Here is a 20,459-nt window from a genome sequence, read left to right on the forward strand (position 1 = left end):
CATGTATGGAAGTGAAACATGGACGATAAATAGTTTGGACAAGAAGAGAATAGAAGCTTTCGAAATGTGGTGCTACAGAAGAATGCTGAAGATTAGATGGGTAGATCACATAACTAATGAGGAAGTATTGAATAGGATTGGGGAGAAGAGAAGTTTGTGGCACAACTTGACCACAAGAAGGGATCGGTTGGTAGGACATGTTCTGAGGCATCAAGGGATCACCAATTTAGTATTGGAGGGCAGCGTGGAGGGTAAAAATCGTAGAGGGAGACCAAGAGATGAATACACTAAGCAGATTCAGAAGGATGTAGGTTGCGGTAGGTACTGGGAGATGAAAAAGCTTGCACAGGATAGAGTAGCATGGAGAGCTGCATCAAACCAGTCTCAGGACTGAAGACCACAACAACAACAACAATAATAATAACAATATGCATTACTTATCTGACAAAAGAAAGAATTGTTTTTGTGTAATTATGTTGTTTTGTACGTATTTAAATACAGTTTACGGCAAGAACAAAGTAATCTGTAAGCTTTCGTTACTCTCCGTCTCGCGTTTTTGTATAAGTGAGAGTTTTGTGCTCCTTGCAGAAATGTACAATATCCATAATACTTGTTGAACTATAAGGGACTGAAGCAAACTGACATCGATCCCATATTTAAGTCAATATCAAAGAAATTGACATAGTCTTCGTTATTGTTCACACCCGTGTATACAATGTGGGCCTACATCATAGATAAATCTGACTCACCGTAAGATCAATGGATGTCCGAAGCACGAATAAATGCTAGTCTCACAATCGACGATCATGTGCTGTACAGGGTGGTCCATTGATCGTGACCGGGCCAAATATCTCACGAAATAAGCGTCAAACGAAAAAAATTACAAAGAAAGAAACTTGTCTAGCATGAAGGGGAAGTTGGCCCGCTAGATAGCGCTGCCGTAGGTCAAACGGATATCAGCTGCGTTTTTTTAAAATGGGAACCCCCATTTTTTATTACAAATTCGTGTAGTTCGTAAAGAAATATGAATGTTTCAGTTGGACCACTTTTTTCGCTTTGTGATAGATGGCGCTGTAATAGTCACAAACATTTGGCTCACAATTTTAGACGAATATTTGGTAACAGGTAGGTTTTTTAAATTAAAATGCAGAACGTAGGTACGTTTGAACATTTTATTTCGGTTGTTCCAATGTGATACATGTACCTTTGTGAAGTTATCATTTCTGAGAACGCATGCTGTTACAGCGTGATTACCTGTAAACACCACATTAATGCAGTAAATGCTCAAAATGATGTCCGTCAACCTCAGTGCATTTGCCAATACGTGTAACGACATTCCTCTCAACAGCGAGTAGTTCGCCTTTCGTAATATTCGCACATGCATTGACAATGCGCTGACGCATTTTGTCAGGCGTTGTCGGTGGATCACGATAGTAAATATCCTTCAACTTCCCCACAGAAAGAAATCCGGGGACGTCAGATCCGGCGAACGTGCGGGCCATGGTATGGTGTTTCGACGACCAATCCACCTGTCATGAAATATGCTATTCAATACCGCTTCAACCGCACGCGAGCTATGTGCCAGACATCTATCATGTTGGAAGTACATCGCCATTCTGTCATGCAGTGAAACATCTTGTAGTAACATCGGTAGAACATTACGTAGGAAATCAGCATACATTGCATCATTTAGATTGCCATTGATAAAATGGGGGCCAATTATCTTTCCTCCCATGATGCCGCACCGTACATTAACCCGCCAAGGTCGCTGATGTTCCAGTTTTCGCAGCTATCTTGGATTTTTCGTTGCCCAATAGTGCATATTATGCCGGTTTGCGTTACCGCTGTTGGTGTGTTGATGATGATGTTGGGGTTGTGGGGCGCTCAACGGCGTGGTTATCAGCGCCCGTACAATTAACCAATCTTTGCTCAGTCCAATTTCGCCACTTTCCTGGATGATGATGAAATGATGAGGACAACACAAACACCCAGTCATCTCGAGGCAGGTGAAAATCCCTGACCCCGCCGGGAATCGAACCCGGGACCCCGTGCTCGGGAAGCGAGAACGCTACCGCGAGACCACGAGCGCCGGACTCCGCTGTTGGTGAATGACGCTTCGTCGCTAAATAGAACGCGTGCAAAAAATCTGTCATCGTCCCGTAATTTCTCTTGTGCTCGGTGGATGAACTGTACACGACCTTCAAAGTCATCGCCATACAATTCCTGGTGCATAGAAATATGGTACGGGTGCAATCGACGTTTTTGAGATTCCCGATTCTCGCGCTGTTTTTCTGCTACTGATATGCGGATTAGCCGCGACAGCAGCTAAAACACCTACTTGGGCTTCATCATTTGTTGCAGGTCGTGGTTGACGTTTCACATGTGTTTGAACACTTCCTGTTTCCTTAAATAACGTAACTATCCGGCGAACGGTCCGGACACTTGGACGATGTCGTCCAGGATACCGAGCAGCATACATTATCATTTATTATTATAGGCCTACCTCCACTAGAAAATTGCGCCAAATTCAAATTCCAACACGATATTGTCTCGAAAACTGTACTTCTATTTATTATTATCATTTATTCAAGATGTCCGATTTTCTCAGTGAGAAAGCCATTTTCCTTGCATCCATAACAAAAATCTATCACAAGTTCAAATCCCAATACCATAATTGATCACATGTACGAGCTTTCTCCGTCACTTACCTTTTTTCACTGGTAGCCTATCATAATCGCGTCAAATAATAAACTGCACTTATAGTTACGTAAGTCACGTCCTTTGATGTTGCAGGGTGGAAGGGACTGAAGACTTTATTTCAAGCACTACGGTCATCACTTCTTCTCCAACACAGTCAGCACACACATCTTTGTTATCTCAGTGCAGTCACCACGACGTCCGCGCTCCAACTGAATTAGTTCAAATCCTCGCCACCACCTGGCCAGCGCGCGGACACACTGCCTACAACTGTCACGTGGGGCGTTCGGCCACTAGTGCGGGTGTGTGTGTGTGTGTGTGGGGGGGGGGGGGGGGTGAGCCCAGCGATCACTCCCACGTCGTAAACATGTTTTCGCTGGACACGCTGAAACTTGCTGAGTTTGACGTCACAGTGGCCCCTTGTCCGCTCACCATGTGTATTCGTCGCCTCCGCACGTTTCCCGCCAAAATTCTCTGCCTCGCAGTTGACTCACACAACGGTCGACGGTTCGCTGCCACACTTTTGGCGCCAGGTTCAAACCTGTCGATGCCGACCGCTCACCGACCACCACGTGTCCATGTGCGAGCAAGAACGCAGTTCTACACTTTTGGCGGCAAAGTTTGCTCGACAGTGGAATCCGCCATGACTATATGACAGCACGTTTCGACCGCACTAGAACGCCCGCTAATTGACTCGCTCTCGCACGCACGTAATATCTGTACAATCGCTGCACTGCCGCCCCGCGCACACACCCTCCATACACGCGACGGACATAGCCTTCTGTAAATACCTGGAAAATGACTCTTCATTTCAGACATTACGATCATGCATGTGTGTTGCAACTGATTTCTCCATGATGCTGACACAGCGAAACTCCAGAGCGCAGCTGAGATACGCGCGGCCGGCTGAGCCCGCTCCATCGGCAGCTCCCTGGCCGGCTGACGTCAAGCGACCAGCGGTGCCCGCACACCCCCATGGCCAGCGCGCCAAGTGGGTGGCGAGCGGCGCCTCAGGGTCCCGCCACAAACGGTAAGCTGCGCTCGTCTCAGAGTCCGACTACGTAAACATCTTTCCGCGACCGCGAGCACTTATCACCGGACACGATGGAACCTGTCGACCACGTGCCGCACAAAGGATACGTATGGCGCCAGAGTTTGACCGACACTGAAATCCACCATGACCGTATAACAGCGCTTTTGCTCGTCGCGAGAACGATCGCTAATTCACTCTCACCACCCCGCTATATTAAATACTTGAATTTACAATTTCATATACGTATGCAAACGTGTTCAACTCCCTAATTTCAACTACTTTTTGAGGACCAGACCGCCACCTCTTCCTCCTCTTCCTAGGAACCAGCGCCAAGTTTGAAATCTACCAATAAACAAAGCTCACTTGCGCTTCCGCCACCAACGTAAGAAAATTGTTTCAAACTAAGCCAACAGCACTCAACCTCTTCCTACACGTTTCTTGTAAACGGACTCACCCTGCACGAGGTCCATGAATGGAGGAACGAATTTACTTTATTTAGGAATGGAGTATATGTATCACACCGACATGTCCCACATCATACAGACCTGCAAAACACTCCTACATAACTCGTCTATAATGTTCTAGACACACGCTTGCTAATTGTAAACAGTTAAAAATAACTTATAGCACAGCCTACAGACATGCGAACCGCTCGTAAATAATACAAAACATTTACCTCCAAATAGCCAAACAACTGCTAATTTTCGGAAATAATTTCAGTGCATAGGCTGATGGAAGGAGGAACGAGTGTACTTTATTTATTTGCGACATATCTTTTTGAAACTTTTACTTCTCATAGGTTTCGATATGTAACGCTCACATAAGGCAGTTTCTGAACTCCAGTAGTGCACTACACTTGGCAACACAACCACACCCATCAAGATATTCATTCCAGTCCAGACCTGTAACTCCTCTACAGATATATTTGTCTAGTTATTTTTCTACTCACCCACATTCTGACCAGATTGCCGTTATTGTGCAAAAATAGCTCAGACTGTGCTGTGCTGCTTGGGGAAGTAATGAGGGGCTGCACTCTATTTATTTGGAGCCCTTTTATTTAGTCGTGGAGTATATTTGTCACAAAACACCCCCACTGATCCCACTGTGGTCATCTGACACAGGCCACAAACATGTAAGCAACTCCTAATTTCACCACACAATAGCAAAATGGTTCAAATGGCTCTGAGCACTATGGGACTCAACTGCTGAGGTCATTAGTCCCCTAGAACTTAGAACTAGTTAAACCTAACTAACCTAAGGACATCACAAACATCCATGCCCGAGGCAGGATTCGAACCTGCGACCGTAGCGGTCTTGCGGTCCCAGACTGCAGCGCCTTTAACCGCACGGCCACTTCGGCCGGCCACACAATAGCAAACAGCTCTTAAATAATGCAGTACACAATATCAGCAGACGAGCTCTGTACTCTTAAACTCTCCAAATAAAGCACCGCACAGTGCACAGACATGCACGCAAAATAGTGCAACAGGCGCGCCCAAACATCACCAGCTGCCAAACCGTCCAAAAGTCTCTGCTCGGCCTCCCCCAAACATGACCTCAACACAGTCGCATTCGCACCTATCACCGGAGAAACTGATATCGCCTATGCGCCTTAGATTAGGCTCCAAGGCAGGCCGCACGTGCGTGCGGTCGGCGAGGAAGGGGATTCCAGAGTCTCCAGCCAAGTTCAGCTTCCGAGCGCTCGTGACAGCCAACACATATGAAAGCTGCATTGTTCTTCTCATGTATACCGCTGGCGTCTCAGGTCTGGACCTGCCTTCAGGTCTATTTTCAGAATAGCTCATAGCTCGTTGAAACACTCGATTAACGAGGCCGGGAAAACATTTACTACTCGCATGCAACCGAGATGGTGACGGAAAACCAATCACTCTGATCTGCGCTGCAGGCACATGTAATCATTGAGAACACTATTTATTTTTTTCGAACAACTTATTTAACCACACAGTGTATCTATCACGCTATCACAAAACACCAATACCAGATGTGCCCTGGGTCATGTTGCACAGCCCACAGACATGCACCCAATCAGTATTGGACTATTCTCCCGCCAAAATCCGCCATCTTGGATGACGTCATGCGATGTTGCCAAGTCTACATGCCGCCATCTTGGATGACGTCATCGCCGCCATCTTGAATAAATTCGGCAACAATGCAGCGTGTCTTGATGCATAGGTTGTTCCTCTACTACTAGCGCCATCTGGTTTCCCGCTTCAAGCTAGTCGAGTTTCGTTGTTTGTAGTTTTTTCGTTTGATGCTTATTTCGTTAGATATTTGGCCCAGTCACTATCAATGGACCATCCTGTATTCGCGTATGGCTCTCGGCGCCTCAAATGGGTGACTGTATGATAAATTCAGAACTTAGCATACTATAACTCATTCAGAAACCCAAAAGATACGTTTTGCTATAAGTGTAACATACACTGCTGTCCGATCTATGTAGTAGGTGAACTGACATTTCTGAGGAATATGGTAGCGCCTAGCGGGATTCATGTCAACAGCAAGGGGATAAAAGTCTGCTGCAGTGCGCTCCCACCTGATGGCATTGTCGTAAACTTGTAGTTGAATAGTAGGGACTAGCTGGGCACTCCATGAACCGTGCACATTGTACATCAAATCTGTATGAATTTCATCCGTAAGGCAAGTACGTCAAGCCAGTTGCGCATGCGCCAAAGCTCCTTAAAACACGCACAAATCAAGATGTACTCGCGGCCATGATGCCAGCTTTCACGGAGACTTGAGGAGTAGCAACGTAGCACAGCGCAGTACATTAAGTGACGTATAGTTCAGATCATCGCATCTACGTTACGTGTAACAGCATTCAAAGAAAATTAACCAATTAATACGCAACGTGTCAAAAGTTAGGGTGTTCAAGTGCTCCTGTGCTGTTACATAGCAGCTGCCGCTAGTTAGGAGTGTTCTGTGCACTGTCTGTTCAGACACACTTGTACTCTGCCAAACATTAAAGTCTGATGTTAGTTCCGCGACAGCTGACCGTCTGTCCTGCTTTACCAGTGCATGACGTCCGACATCTGTAGTGAGGGGTGACCGCCCATCCCCACGTTTAGACAAGTCGTGCAGTTTCGAAATGCTCGTGCCGAGCCTCCAGGCCATCACAAACTGCCCTCAGTCAAACTCAGATAGGTCGCGCGCCATACCCATTCTACATACGGACAGCACGCAGTCGTTTCTCGCCAGGTGAAGCTGCTATCGCCTGGACTGGTTAATATCGATAGTAGGTTGGTGGTCATAATGTTCTGGCTGATGAATATTTATTAGCATGTTAGGGCACGCGCAAAAGTGCATTGAAATACAAGATTATTTTCAGCATTAAACACAATGTAATGTAAAAGATAAGATCAATTCAGTACCTATACATCTTTGCATTACCTTATTTTTTATTTATTTATTATCTAATTTTTACATGTTTATCTTCTTCCTCTTCATGTGCCGTCTCCTCTAAGAAGGTTGGCTGTCATCATGGCAATTTCTGATCTTGATTTGGCTGATCTAAGGAGTTCTGACGTTGAACAGTTGTACCAATTTTTTAAATTGTCAATCCAGGATGTCTGTCTTCTACCCCTCGTTCTCTTCCCACAAATTTTCCCTTCTAGTATTATTTGCAATATTTTGTAATTTACTCCCCTAATAACATGGCCTAAATATTGTAGCTTCCTTACTTTAATAATTTTAATTAATTCTTTTTCCTTTCCCATTCTTCTTAGGACATCTTGATTAGTAATCCTCGACACCCAACTAATTCTTAGTATTCTTCTATATGCCCACATTTCAAAAGCTTCTAAACTGTTCATGTCCTTTTTCAATGTCCACGCTTCCATTCCGTATAATAATTTTGAGAATACATAGCATCTTAGCAACCTCATTTTTGTGTTTAAACAAATGTCTCTAGAACAGAATGCATTTTTCATCTTATTAAAGATACTTCTGGCCTGTCCTATTCTCGATTTAATTTCTTCTGAGCTTTCAATCTCCTCATTTACAATTGTTCCGAGATATTTAAATTTATGTACTTGATCGACTCTTTCCCTATTGATTGTAAGATTTTCTTGTTGGTGTGTTTTAGATATCACCATGAACTTAGTCTTGCTTACGTTAAGAGTCAAGCCAAATTCTTCACTTTTTTCTGCGACTTTGTCAAGAAGTAATTGTAGATCTTTGAGGTTTCCAGCTAGTAGTGCAGTGTCATCAGCAAACCTAACATTGTTAATGTTTAGCCCATTCACTTTAATGCCAGCTATTTCATCTGATAGAGCTGCCTGGATTATATCTTCTGAATACATATTAAACAATAAGGGTGAGAGAACGCAACCTTGTCTCACACCCCTCTTTATTTCTATATCATTCGATAACTCATTTTCTACCTTCACGGTTGCGGTTTGATTGTAGTAGAGGTTATATATAATGTGGATGTCTTTCTTATCAAGTGTTTTCTTTTCTAACAATTCTATGAGATGATCATGACGAACTTTGTCAAATGCTTTATTATAATCCAGGAAGCACACATATAGTGGCTGGTTAACCTCCATACATCGTTGCGCTAATATGTTAAAAGCAAACAATGCTTCTCTTGTACCGAGGGAACTTCTAAAACCGAATTGTGTTTCACTTATACCTTCTTCTACTTTTTTGTATATTCGTTGGTGTATAACTTTTAGAAATATCTTTAAGGTGTGACTCATTAAGCTTATTGTACGGTGATCATTACAAGTTTTGGCATTAGCCTTTTTGGGTAATGTAACAAAGGTAGATGTCAACCAATCCCTAGGAATAATTCCCGAATTATAAATATCATTAAACAATTGTACAAATATATCTATATGGTCTATTCCTATGAGTTTCAGGATGTCATTTGGTATCTTATCCGGTCCAGGGGCTTTTCCTGTCTTTGATTTGTTGATAACATGTAATATTTCTTGTTTCGATATGCTTGGTCCTCGTTCTCCGATCATGTTATCATAAAATTTTTGATCTTTTCTTGTATCTTCAAATAGTTCTTTGACATATTCTGTCCACCTGTCCAGTTTACCTTTAACATCAGGAATTATTTTGTCATTTTTATCTAACAATAAACTTGTACTTTTCTTTTTATTAAGTCCAGCTAAATCTTTAACTTTTTTGTGTAAGTTGAAACTATCATGTCTTGTTTCATAACTCTCAATTTCAGAGCATTGTTCCTTGTACCATTCTTCTTTTGCTCGCTGTGTTTCTTTTCGTATTTCTGCACGTAATCTTTTATACTCACTTTCATCTCTATTTTTAAGTATTCTTCTTTATTCCATCAATTGTAATATCTTCTCTGTTATCCACTTCTTTTTCATGTTGTCGTGTTTGGTCGCCATTGTGTTTTTACATGCATTATTTAATGTGTCTTTTATAAGTTCCCATTTGCCATCAATGTCTTCTGTTTGATTATTCTTTATCCTAACTAATTCCTTATTAATCTCTTCAGAAGTCTTTTGTTTAGTCAAGGGGTCTCTTAGAATAGTTGTATTTATATAGTCCTTCTTTTGTTTCTTTTGTATGGCTTTCAGTTTCACATGGAACTTTGCTACTAAAAGGTTATGATCAGAAAATATATCAGCTCCTGGATATGTTTTCACACCATGAATAGAATTTTTGTACCTCTTGTTTATAAGTATGAAATCAATTTGATTTCTGCAAACTTCTTCATTACAGTCTCTTGGTGATTTCCAAGTATAAAGTCTTCGTTTAGGGAGTTTAAAAAATGTGTTTGTAATAGACAGATTGTTTTCCTGGCAAAATTGTGACAGCAAATCTCCTCTTTCATTTCTTGTTCCTAAACCAAAAGGTCCAATAAGATCACCTTCACTTCCTTCACCTATTTTGGCATTAAAATCTCCCATGATGATAATAATGTCTCTGCTTTTTGAGGTTCCTATTGCTTGTGTTAATTCTTCATAAAATTTTCCTATTTCTTCTTGGTCTTTGTCGGCTGTTGGAGCATAGATTTGGATTAAATTAATATTTGTTTGTTTCGTTTGTAAATGTAGACTGATTACTCTATCTGAGATTGGTAAAATGCTTTTGACAGATTTACTAGCATACTCATCTAAAATTATTCCTACCCCATTCCTGTGCTGGCTATCAGAATTTCCCGAGTAATATACTTTCATGTTGTCAACGGTCATTTCTCCTGAGTCAGGCCATCTTGTTTCACTTACACCCAAAATGTTAATTTTTAGGCGTTTCATTTCTTGTATAACATTATTTACTTTGCCTGGTTGGTATAATGATCTTACATTCCAAGTTGCTATTGTTGCATTATTTTTGTATTTACTTGTGGCATTGTTCAAGGCTCCCCCCCCCCCCCCCCCCCCGGAGATCCGAGTGGGGGAGTTGAAACTCCGGATAATTTGACATTGAACCCTGCCATGATGAGTTTTCCTGGGGATATCCATTGGATCTTTAATGCTGTGGTTTCCCGTTGCCTTCAGCATCCTATGCCGTTGACCACCCTTGGTGATTCTTCCGTCTTTAGGAGTGATTTCTCACTCCAAGGACAAGAGGGTGCCCTTGCTCTACCAGCTCATCCGCCCTCTAGAAGGTCGTTGGCTTAGTAGAGGGTTCTCCTTATCCCGGGAGAAACTTGGTCGCCAGAGCCTCGTTAGCGTAGCAGGGGATACCACGTGCTGGAGAGGTTGACATTTGTGTGGGAGAGACTATTGGTGACGCATCCCACACCTTATCCCTTATCTATGAGACAGGAAAGGTCCTGGAAGAGCAGCTGAACGGCATGAACAGTGTCTTAAAATGAGGACATAAGATGAACATCAACAAAAGCGAAACGAAGATAATGGAATTTAGTCGAATTAAATCAGGTGATGCTGAGAGAATTAGATTAGGAAATGAGACACTTAAAGTAGTAAATGAGTTTTGCTATTTGGGGAGCAAAATGACTGATGATGGTCGAAGTAGAGAGGATATAAAATGTAGACTGGCAACGGCAAGGAAAGCGTTTCCGAAGAAGAGAAATTTGTTAACATCGAGCATAGATTCAAGTGTCAGGAAGTCGTTTCTGAAAGTTCAAAAGTGGTTCAAATGGCTCTGAGCGCTATGGGTTCAAAATGGCTCTGAGCACTATGGGACTCAACTGCTGTGGTCATCAGTCCCCTAGAACTTAGAACTACTTAAACCTAACTAACCTAAGGACATCACACACATCCATGCCCGAGGCAGGATTCGAACCTGCGACCGTAGCAGTCGCGCGGCTCCGGACTGAGCGCCTAGAACCGCTAGACCACCGCGGCCGGCCATCAATTTAGTATTGGAGGGCAGCATGGAGAGTAAAACTCGTAGAGGGAGACCAAGACATGCATACACTTTGCAGATTCAGAAGGATGTAGGTTGCAGTAAGTATTGAGAGATTAAGAAGCTTGCCCAGGATAGAGTAGCATGGAGAGCTGCATCAAACCAGTCTCTGGACTGAAGACCACAACAACAACAACAATGGTTGAGGAGTCTGTACTCGGGCTTGTTTTTCGTGGGGAGTCCTGTACAGTTTGGCTTGCGGTGTTGCCAGTTATCATTTAGAAAGGAACAGCAGAGACGGGCCTCGCAGCAGCACACGGGGCGATTTGCCCAGCCACTCACCTGCGTGTTCATGAGCCGCAGCACGCTGGCGGCCAGGTAGCGCCTGCTCCGGCTCACCGTGTACAACAGGCGGGCGCCGAACCGCATCGCCTGCGCAGAACAATGACGAGCTGACACTCACACAGCACGGTACAGCACAGCTCAGCCTATATATTGCTCCTGCAAAAACATTCCAAGTTAATCAACTTCATTCATGCAAAAAGCAGCTTCCTTCTAGTGGAGCATATAAAATCTACGTTGTTTTTTCAAAACCACAGTTACGGTGCACAAATGATGATTCACATTTCTTTGTAGCGAAAATAAAGCTTCGAATAACGTCAAAAGTTCAGTACAAATTATCTGCAATGCACTGCGGATCGTAGTTCACACGTTGCTTTGATGAAGTTAACGGTCACGTGATTACGCTATAACGCTTCTGCTGCTGCTATAGTGCGGACATTTAAACGTGAGTGTAAACGAACGAGAACTTAGACCGTTTGGGGGAGAGAAACGGTCCGATGGGAACAAGGCCCGCCTTCCTCTCGCAGTACTGATAATCTACACCCGTGATTTGTACTCTTGCAATAACAGGACTGATACGTCGCCTTAGGGGGTCAGCGGTCTTTTCTGGTGTCGACAGAGTCGTTCTCGAACCCCGTAATCGACCAGGTTTAGTCTCTTCACAGACTTCAAAATGAGAAAAGAAAACAACGAGCAACACGCTCACACTGAGTAAAGCGGAGAACACAAAGCACTCGCCAACGGCTACCGCGCAATCCCATGGTGAGGTCGGCTGTGTCGTGAACGAAAGAGTACAGGCCAGACATCGGCCGGTATCATACAGAGTCATCGTTCAGAAACAGCCTCGCTAAACCTGCCACGAAGAAGTGTGCGCACTATACAATTACTACTACTACTACCACCACCACTAAAAACAACAACAATAATTTAATTTAACGGGTATACCAAGAGAATTCTGGATATCCGACAAACCAAACAGATATTGGAGTACACGGAAAGCAATAAGAACATGAAGCGGATCACCGGTGTCAGAAAAGAAATGGAGGTTGCTGCCATAACAACCTCACAACAGATATGCAAGGCATACAAACATCAACTCAATACTCAAGTGGGAAGTGTGGCAAGAGGCCAAGAAACTGAGGACAGAAGAATCTTCGTCGGAAGGAAGGAAGAAAACGCACAATGAAGTATGAAAGAAACGTGGAGCCTGAAAACAGACAGGTGTCAAATAGACGTTCGCTTGGTCCTCTAGCGTCCTATGCGTGTATAACAGTAAGTTTTGCCCCATTGGCCATCTAAGGACCACGGTATTGTAGCTGCATTTTTCCTTTACTTTGCGCCTGGACTTAACAAATTGACAATTATTGAACTATATGGAATAAAATCGTCATAACTTCCGAACAGTTTGCCTTAGGACGTTCAAGCTTCATGGTTGGCCATGGGGTATGATAGGAATTAGTATGCGTTGTATGGTTTGGCCCACTTTCATTTGGATGGATTCGTCAATAAGCAAAAGTGACTCATTTGGGGGACTGAGAATCCCCACTTCGCGATAGTCTCTTCTTCCTCAACGAATGACTGTGTGCAGTCACGGAATAATCGGTGCTATATTCATTGATTGCACAGTGACTACGGAATGGTATGTGACGTTTTTGGAAGATGATTTCATCCATATTATCCAAAGTTACCCTGATTTCGACAAGATGTGGTTCATATAAGACGGAACTCGACCCCATCGAAGTAGGAGAGTGTTTTGATGTTCTGGAGGAGCACTATGAAGACCACATTCTGGCTCAGGGTAACCAGAGGCCACTGGCATAGCCCTGGATTTTCAACCATGTTCTCTGGATGTGAATACATGCGACTCCTTTTCCTGAGGATATACAGGGTGATTCAAAAAGAATACCACAACTTTAAAAATGTGTGTTTAGTGAAAGAAACATAATATAACCTTCTGTTATACATCATTACAAAGAGTATTTAAAAAGGTTTTTTTTCACTCAAAAACAAGTTCAGAGATGTTCAATATGGCCCCCTCCAGACACACGAGCAATATCAACCCGGTACTCCAACTCGTTCCACACTCTCTGTAGCATATCAGGCGTAACAGTTTGGATAGCTGCTGTTATTTCTTGTTTCAAATCATCAATGGTGGCTGGGAGAGGTGGCCGAAACACCATATCCTTAACATACCCCCATAAGAAAAAATCGCAGGGGGTAAGATCAGGGCTTCTTGGAGGCTAGTGATGAAGTGCTCTGTCACGGGCTGCCTGGCGGCCGATCCATCGCCTCGGGTAGTTGACGTTCAGGTTTCATAACTAACCTTTTTCGTAGGACTCTCCATACAGTTGATTGTGGAATTTGCAGCTCTCTGCTAGCTCTGCGAGTCGATTTTCCTGGGCTGCGAACAAATGCTTGCTGGATGCGTGCTACATTTTCATCACTCGTTCTCGGCCGTCCAGAACTTTTCCCTTTGCACAAACACCCATTCTCTGTAAACTGTTCATACCAACGTTTAATACACCACCTATCAGGAGGTTTAACACCATACTTTGTTCGAAATGCACGCTGAACAACTGTCGTCGATTCATTTCTGCCGTACTCAATAACACAAAAAGCTTTCTGTTGAGCGGTCGCCATCTTAGCATCAACTGACGCTGACGCCTAGTCAACCGCGCCTCAAGCGAACAAATGTACAACTAAATGAAACTTTATAGCTCCCTTAATTCGCCGACAGATAGTGCTTAGCTCTGCCTTTTGTCGTTGCAGAGTTTCAAATTCCTAAAGTTGTGGTATTCTTTTTGAGTCACCCTGTATTAAAGACTAGATGCACAGCAATAGCCCCAAAACCATTGCAAAGCTGAAAACAGCCGTTCAGGAGGTCATCGATAGCATCGATGTTCCGACACTTCAGTTGGTTATGCAGAATGTCGCTATTCGTCAGCGCCACATCATCGCCAATGATGGTACGCATATTGAACATGTCGTAACCTTAACGAATATCTGTAGTGACGTTTACACGTTGAATAAAGTGTTGTACCTAATTTACGTTTTTTTCATATAGTTCAATAATTGTCACCCCGTAACTTTAGCCCAATAAACCCCCGCAATGGATTCACATGCAGTTCCTTCTTCCCTTTTGTCCTCGTATTGCAAGTTTTAACTTTTGGCTTCTCTTTGAAACCAAGATGCTCTAGGAGTTTCTTCTTGAACGGAATATATTTCTGTAAATCCTCCCGTGTTATTCAAACTTCTTGCACGTCCTTTTTTATATGCCGACGTGTTCTCTTGGTCTTTTAGTGAAAAAGTAGCGGAAGACATGGTTGCTCAAACCTTCAGGTATCACATGAACAATGTGGCAGTAGGATAGAGTTTGTCATTTTTTTCTCCATGTGTATACAGTTCACAGTAATGTCGACTTCTAAATTCACTATTTGTTTTGACTGACCTAAGATTTTCCCTGTGATCTGTGTTTCTCTAAAGGGCTCCGTTCCTCAACCGGTAAAAACGGAACCGTTACAGAATCACTTTGGTGTCTGTCCGTCCGAATGTAAATAAAAAAAAAAAAAAAGTTTTGTCAGGAACGGGTAGACGAATCAAGCAGAAATTTATGTCACATACTGAGACGTATGGTCCTTTGGTGTTGTAAAAAAGGTGAGCTAACTCAGTGCAGTCAAAGGTACAGTCATTTATATCACACACTTTAATACTCGCAAACTCACTCATTAAAACCTAGAATCATGAAATTTAGAAGAAGCAGGGCTACACAATACAAGGAAAAAATCTGAAAATTGTTAAATTGTAATTAAATCACACGAGAAATATCTGTTTTATCAATTGTTATCCGATTTCAAACTTGAAGTTAAAACATCCTCGAAAGTCTTGGAAATCCCGGGACCGATACGTTGCCAGTATCAACGCCGATAACAGGAAAAATCTTCGAGATTCTCGATTCCCGAAATGGATGAACTGTCTGTATACATAATTAAGTTTGTACGGAACCTTCAGAGCGCAAGTGCTAGTCGCATCTGGCCAGCTTTTTTTTTTTTTAAATTTGCCTATACGATTTTTTTTTATTCGTAGCAGGGCATTGTGCATCACACTCGGCATCCGGTGTGCCGTAATGTTGCGTCTTACTGTTACTAGATATCTATTTCTTGTTGTAGACGCTCTTTGTTAATTGATATGCCGTTTCCACTTTCCTAATTTCCAACACAAAGGCTTTTTTCTTGGAATCTGTCCACTCTCCTAAGTGACCTACCGCTGTTCGGTATGCCTCCTGACACGTAGTTGCTGGACATCGGGGCTCAGTTTGAAGCGCGAATCATCACTGAAGACAACTCCGCTCCAGTCAAGGAGATTCCAGGCCGAAGACGGCGTCTGGAGACGCCCAGGATACCAACCTGACTCTACCACCATACGGCCAGACAACCAGGAGTAATGGTCTGTGGTGCCATTTCTTTTCAAAGCAGAAACCTTTTGGTTGTTATCCGCGGCACCGTTCTGATAGTACGATATGCTCCGCTCCGTTTTCTTGCTTCTCAGCCCCGTTTTGTTGTCCTTCATGGCAAACAATCCTGGGCTTACATTCCAGTAAGATGATGTCCTCCTTCCGCCCCCCCCCCCCCCCCCCGTCACCGACACGACGGGAGTTTCTAGTGCCTGTCTTCGTGTTTGGCAAACCCTACCTTGTCCAGCAAGATCGACGGATTTCCTCCCAAAGGAGTACATTTGGAGCATACTGGGGAGGGCCTTCCAAACAGCAAGGGACTTTGACTAGCTAAAGCACCAGTTGGACAAAATTTGGTACGATATCTCTCAGAAGGATATTCAACAACTGTATCAATCAGTGTCAAGCCCAGTAACTGCTTGCATAAGACCCAGAGGTTGGCCAACGCGTTATTGTCTTGCTCAAGTTGTGAAGCTCTTTCTTTTGAATAAATGAAGCTCTTTCTCTTGAATAAATCGTACAATTTTTCTGAAACTGTATGCTTATCTGTACATGTACACCACATCTATCAAATTCGGTTCCATTCGAATAACTCCTTCGTTGTGCGTCGCCATTTTGCCTTAGAGTGTAGTTTTTGAAACGGCAGCACGCCATCAGATGCGATGTAACTATGTGACACAATATTACGCATTTATGCAATTTATATGGCATGTAAACTTAATTGTAAATGATTTTAAATATTTTTCCTCTCAATGTCATGTACACATTGTGCTTCTTCTTTCATGGCAATTATGGTTCAAATGGCTCTGAGCACATCTGTGGTCATCAGTCCCCTAGAACTTAGAACTACCATGGCAATTATGTTCCATTTAACAGATGTTCTGATGATGGGTTATGCCCGAAACGCCTAGGCAGATATAATTTTCAACAACAAGTGAGCTGTTAATTTCATCGATCTAATGTAACACAGTTATATAAGACGTGCTCAGATATTCCATCTTTGTCAAATCAAATCATGATGGTCTTGCTTGATATCCTTATATTTACAGATTCTACTGACAGTGAGAGTCGTTATTAGAGTGCGGTTTTTTTTTTTTTTTTTTTTTTTTTTTTTTGCATCTTCTAACAGGATGTCAATCTGAATTAAAAAATATAATGATATCGCAGCCCTGGAATATCCGAAGCTGATATGGTAGAAACTGTGAATGACCTTGCTCAAAATGCGACCACAGTCGTTCTGAAAATATATGCTGTGAAGGCTAAGTCATAGTGCTATTTGGAGAAGCAGTGCAGACGGATCCAACTGCATGTTGGAGATTCGAGTTTGGTTAGCGAGAAAGCTTCAAGTATCTGAGCACGTAGTTTAACGATCGCAATAACTTGGCGCTTGAGACCCAAGACATATATTGCAATAAGAGTCCCTTTGTCATTACATAGAAACAGAGACTTCGAGTACCATAAAAGTGGACGACGCAAACTTTTAATGTCTGAACGAAAAATTTTGTGCATAATCTTTGGTGCAGTGCGAGGTAGCGATCGCTGAAGAAAACTGTACGAAAAGATAACACAACCAAATGTTGTCAAGGAAATGAAGGAAATGAGAAATTAATGGACAGAAAATGTCATTCCCTTTGAGTCATTTATTTTTAGCCATGAATTTTACTCTAATATTTCTAGGCTGCCACTGACAGCGTTACTCTTGTATCCGTTGATTTTAAGTTAATGTAGCTATCGCGTTCATCTACACTACTGGCCATTAAAATTGCTACACCACGAAGATGTGCTACAAACGCGAAATTTAACCGACAGGAAGAAGATGCTGTGATATGCAAATGATTAGCTTTTCAGAGCATTCACACAAGGTTGGCGCCGGTGGCGACACCTACAACGTGCTGACATGAGGAAAATTTTCCAACCGTTTTCTCATGCACAAACAGCAATTGACCGGCATTGCCCGGTGAAACGTTGTTGTGATGCCTCGTGTAAGGAGGAGAAATGCGTACCATCACGTTTCCGAGTTTGATAAAGGTCGGATTGTAGGCTATCGCGATTGCGGTTTATCGTATCGCGACATTGCTACTCGCGTTGGTCGAGATCCAATGACTGTTAGCAGAATATGGAATCGGTGGGTTCAGGAGGGTAATACGGAACGCCGTGCTGGATCCCAACGGCCTCGTATCACTAGCAGTCGAGATGACAGGCATCTTATCCGCATGGATGTAAAGGATCGTGCAGCCATGTGTCGATCCCTGAGTCAACAGACAACAACCATCTGCACGAACAGTTCGACGACGTTTGCAGCAGCTTGGACTATCAGCTCGGAGACCATGGTTGTGGTTACCCTTGACGCTGACGCTGCATCACAGACAAGAGCGCCTGCGATGTTGTACTCAACGACGAACCTAGGTGCACGAATGGCAAAACGTCATTTTTTCGGATGAATCCAGGTTCTGTTTACAGCATCATGATGGTCGAATCCGTGTTAGACGACATCGCGGTGAACGCACATTGGAAGCGTGTATTCGTCATCGCCATACCGGCGTATCACCCGGCGTGATGGTATGGTGTGCCATTGGTTACACACCTCTGTCACCTCTTGTTCGCATTGACGGCACTTTGAACAGTGGACGTTACATTTCAGATGTGTTGCGACGCGTGGCTCTACCCTTCATTCGATCCCTGCGAAACCCTACATTTCAGCAGGACAATGCACGACCGCATGTTGCAGGTCCTGTACGGGCCTTTCTGGATACAGGAAATGTTCGACTGCTGCCCTGGCCAGCAAATTCCCCGGATCTCTCACCAACTCAAAACGCCTGGTCAATGGTGGGTGCATAGATCCTGAGTTATCAGTACCCAGAACAACAACCTCTAGCCGAGATAACGGCCTTGATACGCCTGGGCATTGAGTCAAACAGCTTGGATGGCGTGTACAGGTACAGTTGCCCATGCAGCTTCAACACGATGCCACAGTTCATCAAGAGTAGTGACTGGTGTATTGTGACGAGCCAGTTGCTCGGCCACCATTGACCAGACGTTTTCAATTGGTGAGAGATCTGGAGACTGCACTGGCCAGGGCAGCAGTCGAACATTTTCTGTATCCAGAAAGGGCCTTACAGGACCTGCAACATGCGGTCGTGCATTATGCTGCTGAAATGTAGGGTTTCGCAGGGATCAAATGAAGGGTAGAGCCACGGGTCGTAACACATCTGAAATGTAACGTCCACTGTCCAAGTGCCGTCAATGCGAACAAGAGGTGACCGAGACGTGTAACCAATGGCACCCCATGCCATCACGCCGGGTGATACGCCAGCATGGCGATGACGAATACACGCTTCTAATGTGCGTTCACCGAGATGTCGCCAAACACGGATCCGACCATCATGATGCTGTAAAAAGAACCTGGATTTATCCGAAAAAATGACGCTTCGCCATTCGTGCACCCATGTTCGTCGTTGAGTACACCATCGCAGGCACTCCTGTCTGTGATGCAGCGTCAAGGGTAACCGCAGCCAAGGTCTCCGAGCTGATAGTCCATGCTACGGCTAACGTCGTCGAACTGTTCGTGCAGATGGTTGTTGTCTTGCAAACATCCCAATCTGTCAGGGATGAAGACGTGACTGCACGATTCGTTACAGCCATGCGGATAAGATGCCTGTCATCTAGACTGCTAGTGATACGAGGCCGTTGGGATCCAGCACGGCGTTCCGTATTACCCTCCTGAACCCACCGATTCCATATTCTGCTAACAGTCATTGGATCTCGACCAACGCGAGCAGCAATGTCGCGATACGATAAACCGCAATCGCGATAGGCTACAATCCGACTTTTATCAAAGTCGGAAACGTGATGGTACGCATTTCTCCTCCTTACACGAGGCATCACAACACCGTTTCACCGGGCAATGCCGGTCAACTGCTGTTTGTGTATGAGAAATCGGCTGGAAATTTTCCTAATGTCAGCACGTTGTAGGTGTCGCCACCGGCTCCAACCTTGCGTAAATGCTCTGAAAAGCTAATCATTTACATATCACAGCATCTTCTTCCTGTCGGTTAAATTTCGCGTCTGTAGCACGTTATCTTCGTGATGTAGCAATTTTCACGTTTGGCTGAGCGGAGGGGGACGAGACACCGCTGCCCAGGTAACAATGGCGAGCCGGCTTTCGCTACCAACCCCGCTAGCGGTTCGGATGGTAAAGCGGCCCTGTTGCCACACCATGAATAAACATTAATTACCACATAGTGACACACATCAACGTTTGTCAGCTCTCTTTATAGAGTCGTATTTTCTCGCTTTGAAATGTTCTGTAGTCAATCAGGTATTGTGAACAAGTGTTTCGTGTTGGCGTTGCATCAATAACAACAGTGCAATACATCTGAATACGAGATACGCAATAAAATTGTCGTCCAAGAACACGTTCACTGGCTGACAAGACAACGTTCTGTTGCAAAACATTCCTCGCACTTCGACAATAGTAACGGACAAAACCCATAACACGCTGTTGCGATGCACATAGCTTCAACACCGCAGTGGACAAAAGCTGATATTTTGCTCTGGGTACAAAGAAATGTTCCGTGAGATAAAGTTTAACGTAGCGTGTAAAAGGCGAAGTTAACGGAACAGTATTGT

General features: G+C 43.8%; 1 protein-coding gene across 2 annotated transcripts in view; it reads right to left on the reverse strand.

Moving 5' to 3' along the window:
* Positions 1-20,459, reverse strand: part of LOC126481310 (putative glycerol kinase 5) — a 380,514-nt gene that overhangs the window by 172,000 nt on the left and 188,055 nt on the right. For both annotated transcript variants that reach the window (XM_050104967.1, XM_050104966.1), the window contains one exon: positions 11,381-11,470. In XM_050104967.1, coding sequence (XP_049960924.1) covers positions 11,381-11,470 — 90 coding nt within the window. The remainder of the gene's footprint in view (positions 1-11,380; positions 11,471-20,459) is intronic.

The sequence above is a fragment of the Schistocerca serialis genome, chromosome 5, assembly GCF_023864345.2.
Source record: "Schistocerca serialis cubense isolate TAMUIC-IGC-003099 chromosome 5, iqSchSeri2.2, whole genome shotgun sequence".
NCBI lineage: Eukaryota > Metazoa > Arthropoda > Insecta > Orthoptera > Acrididae > Schistocerca > Schistocerca serialis.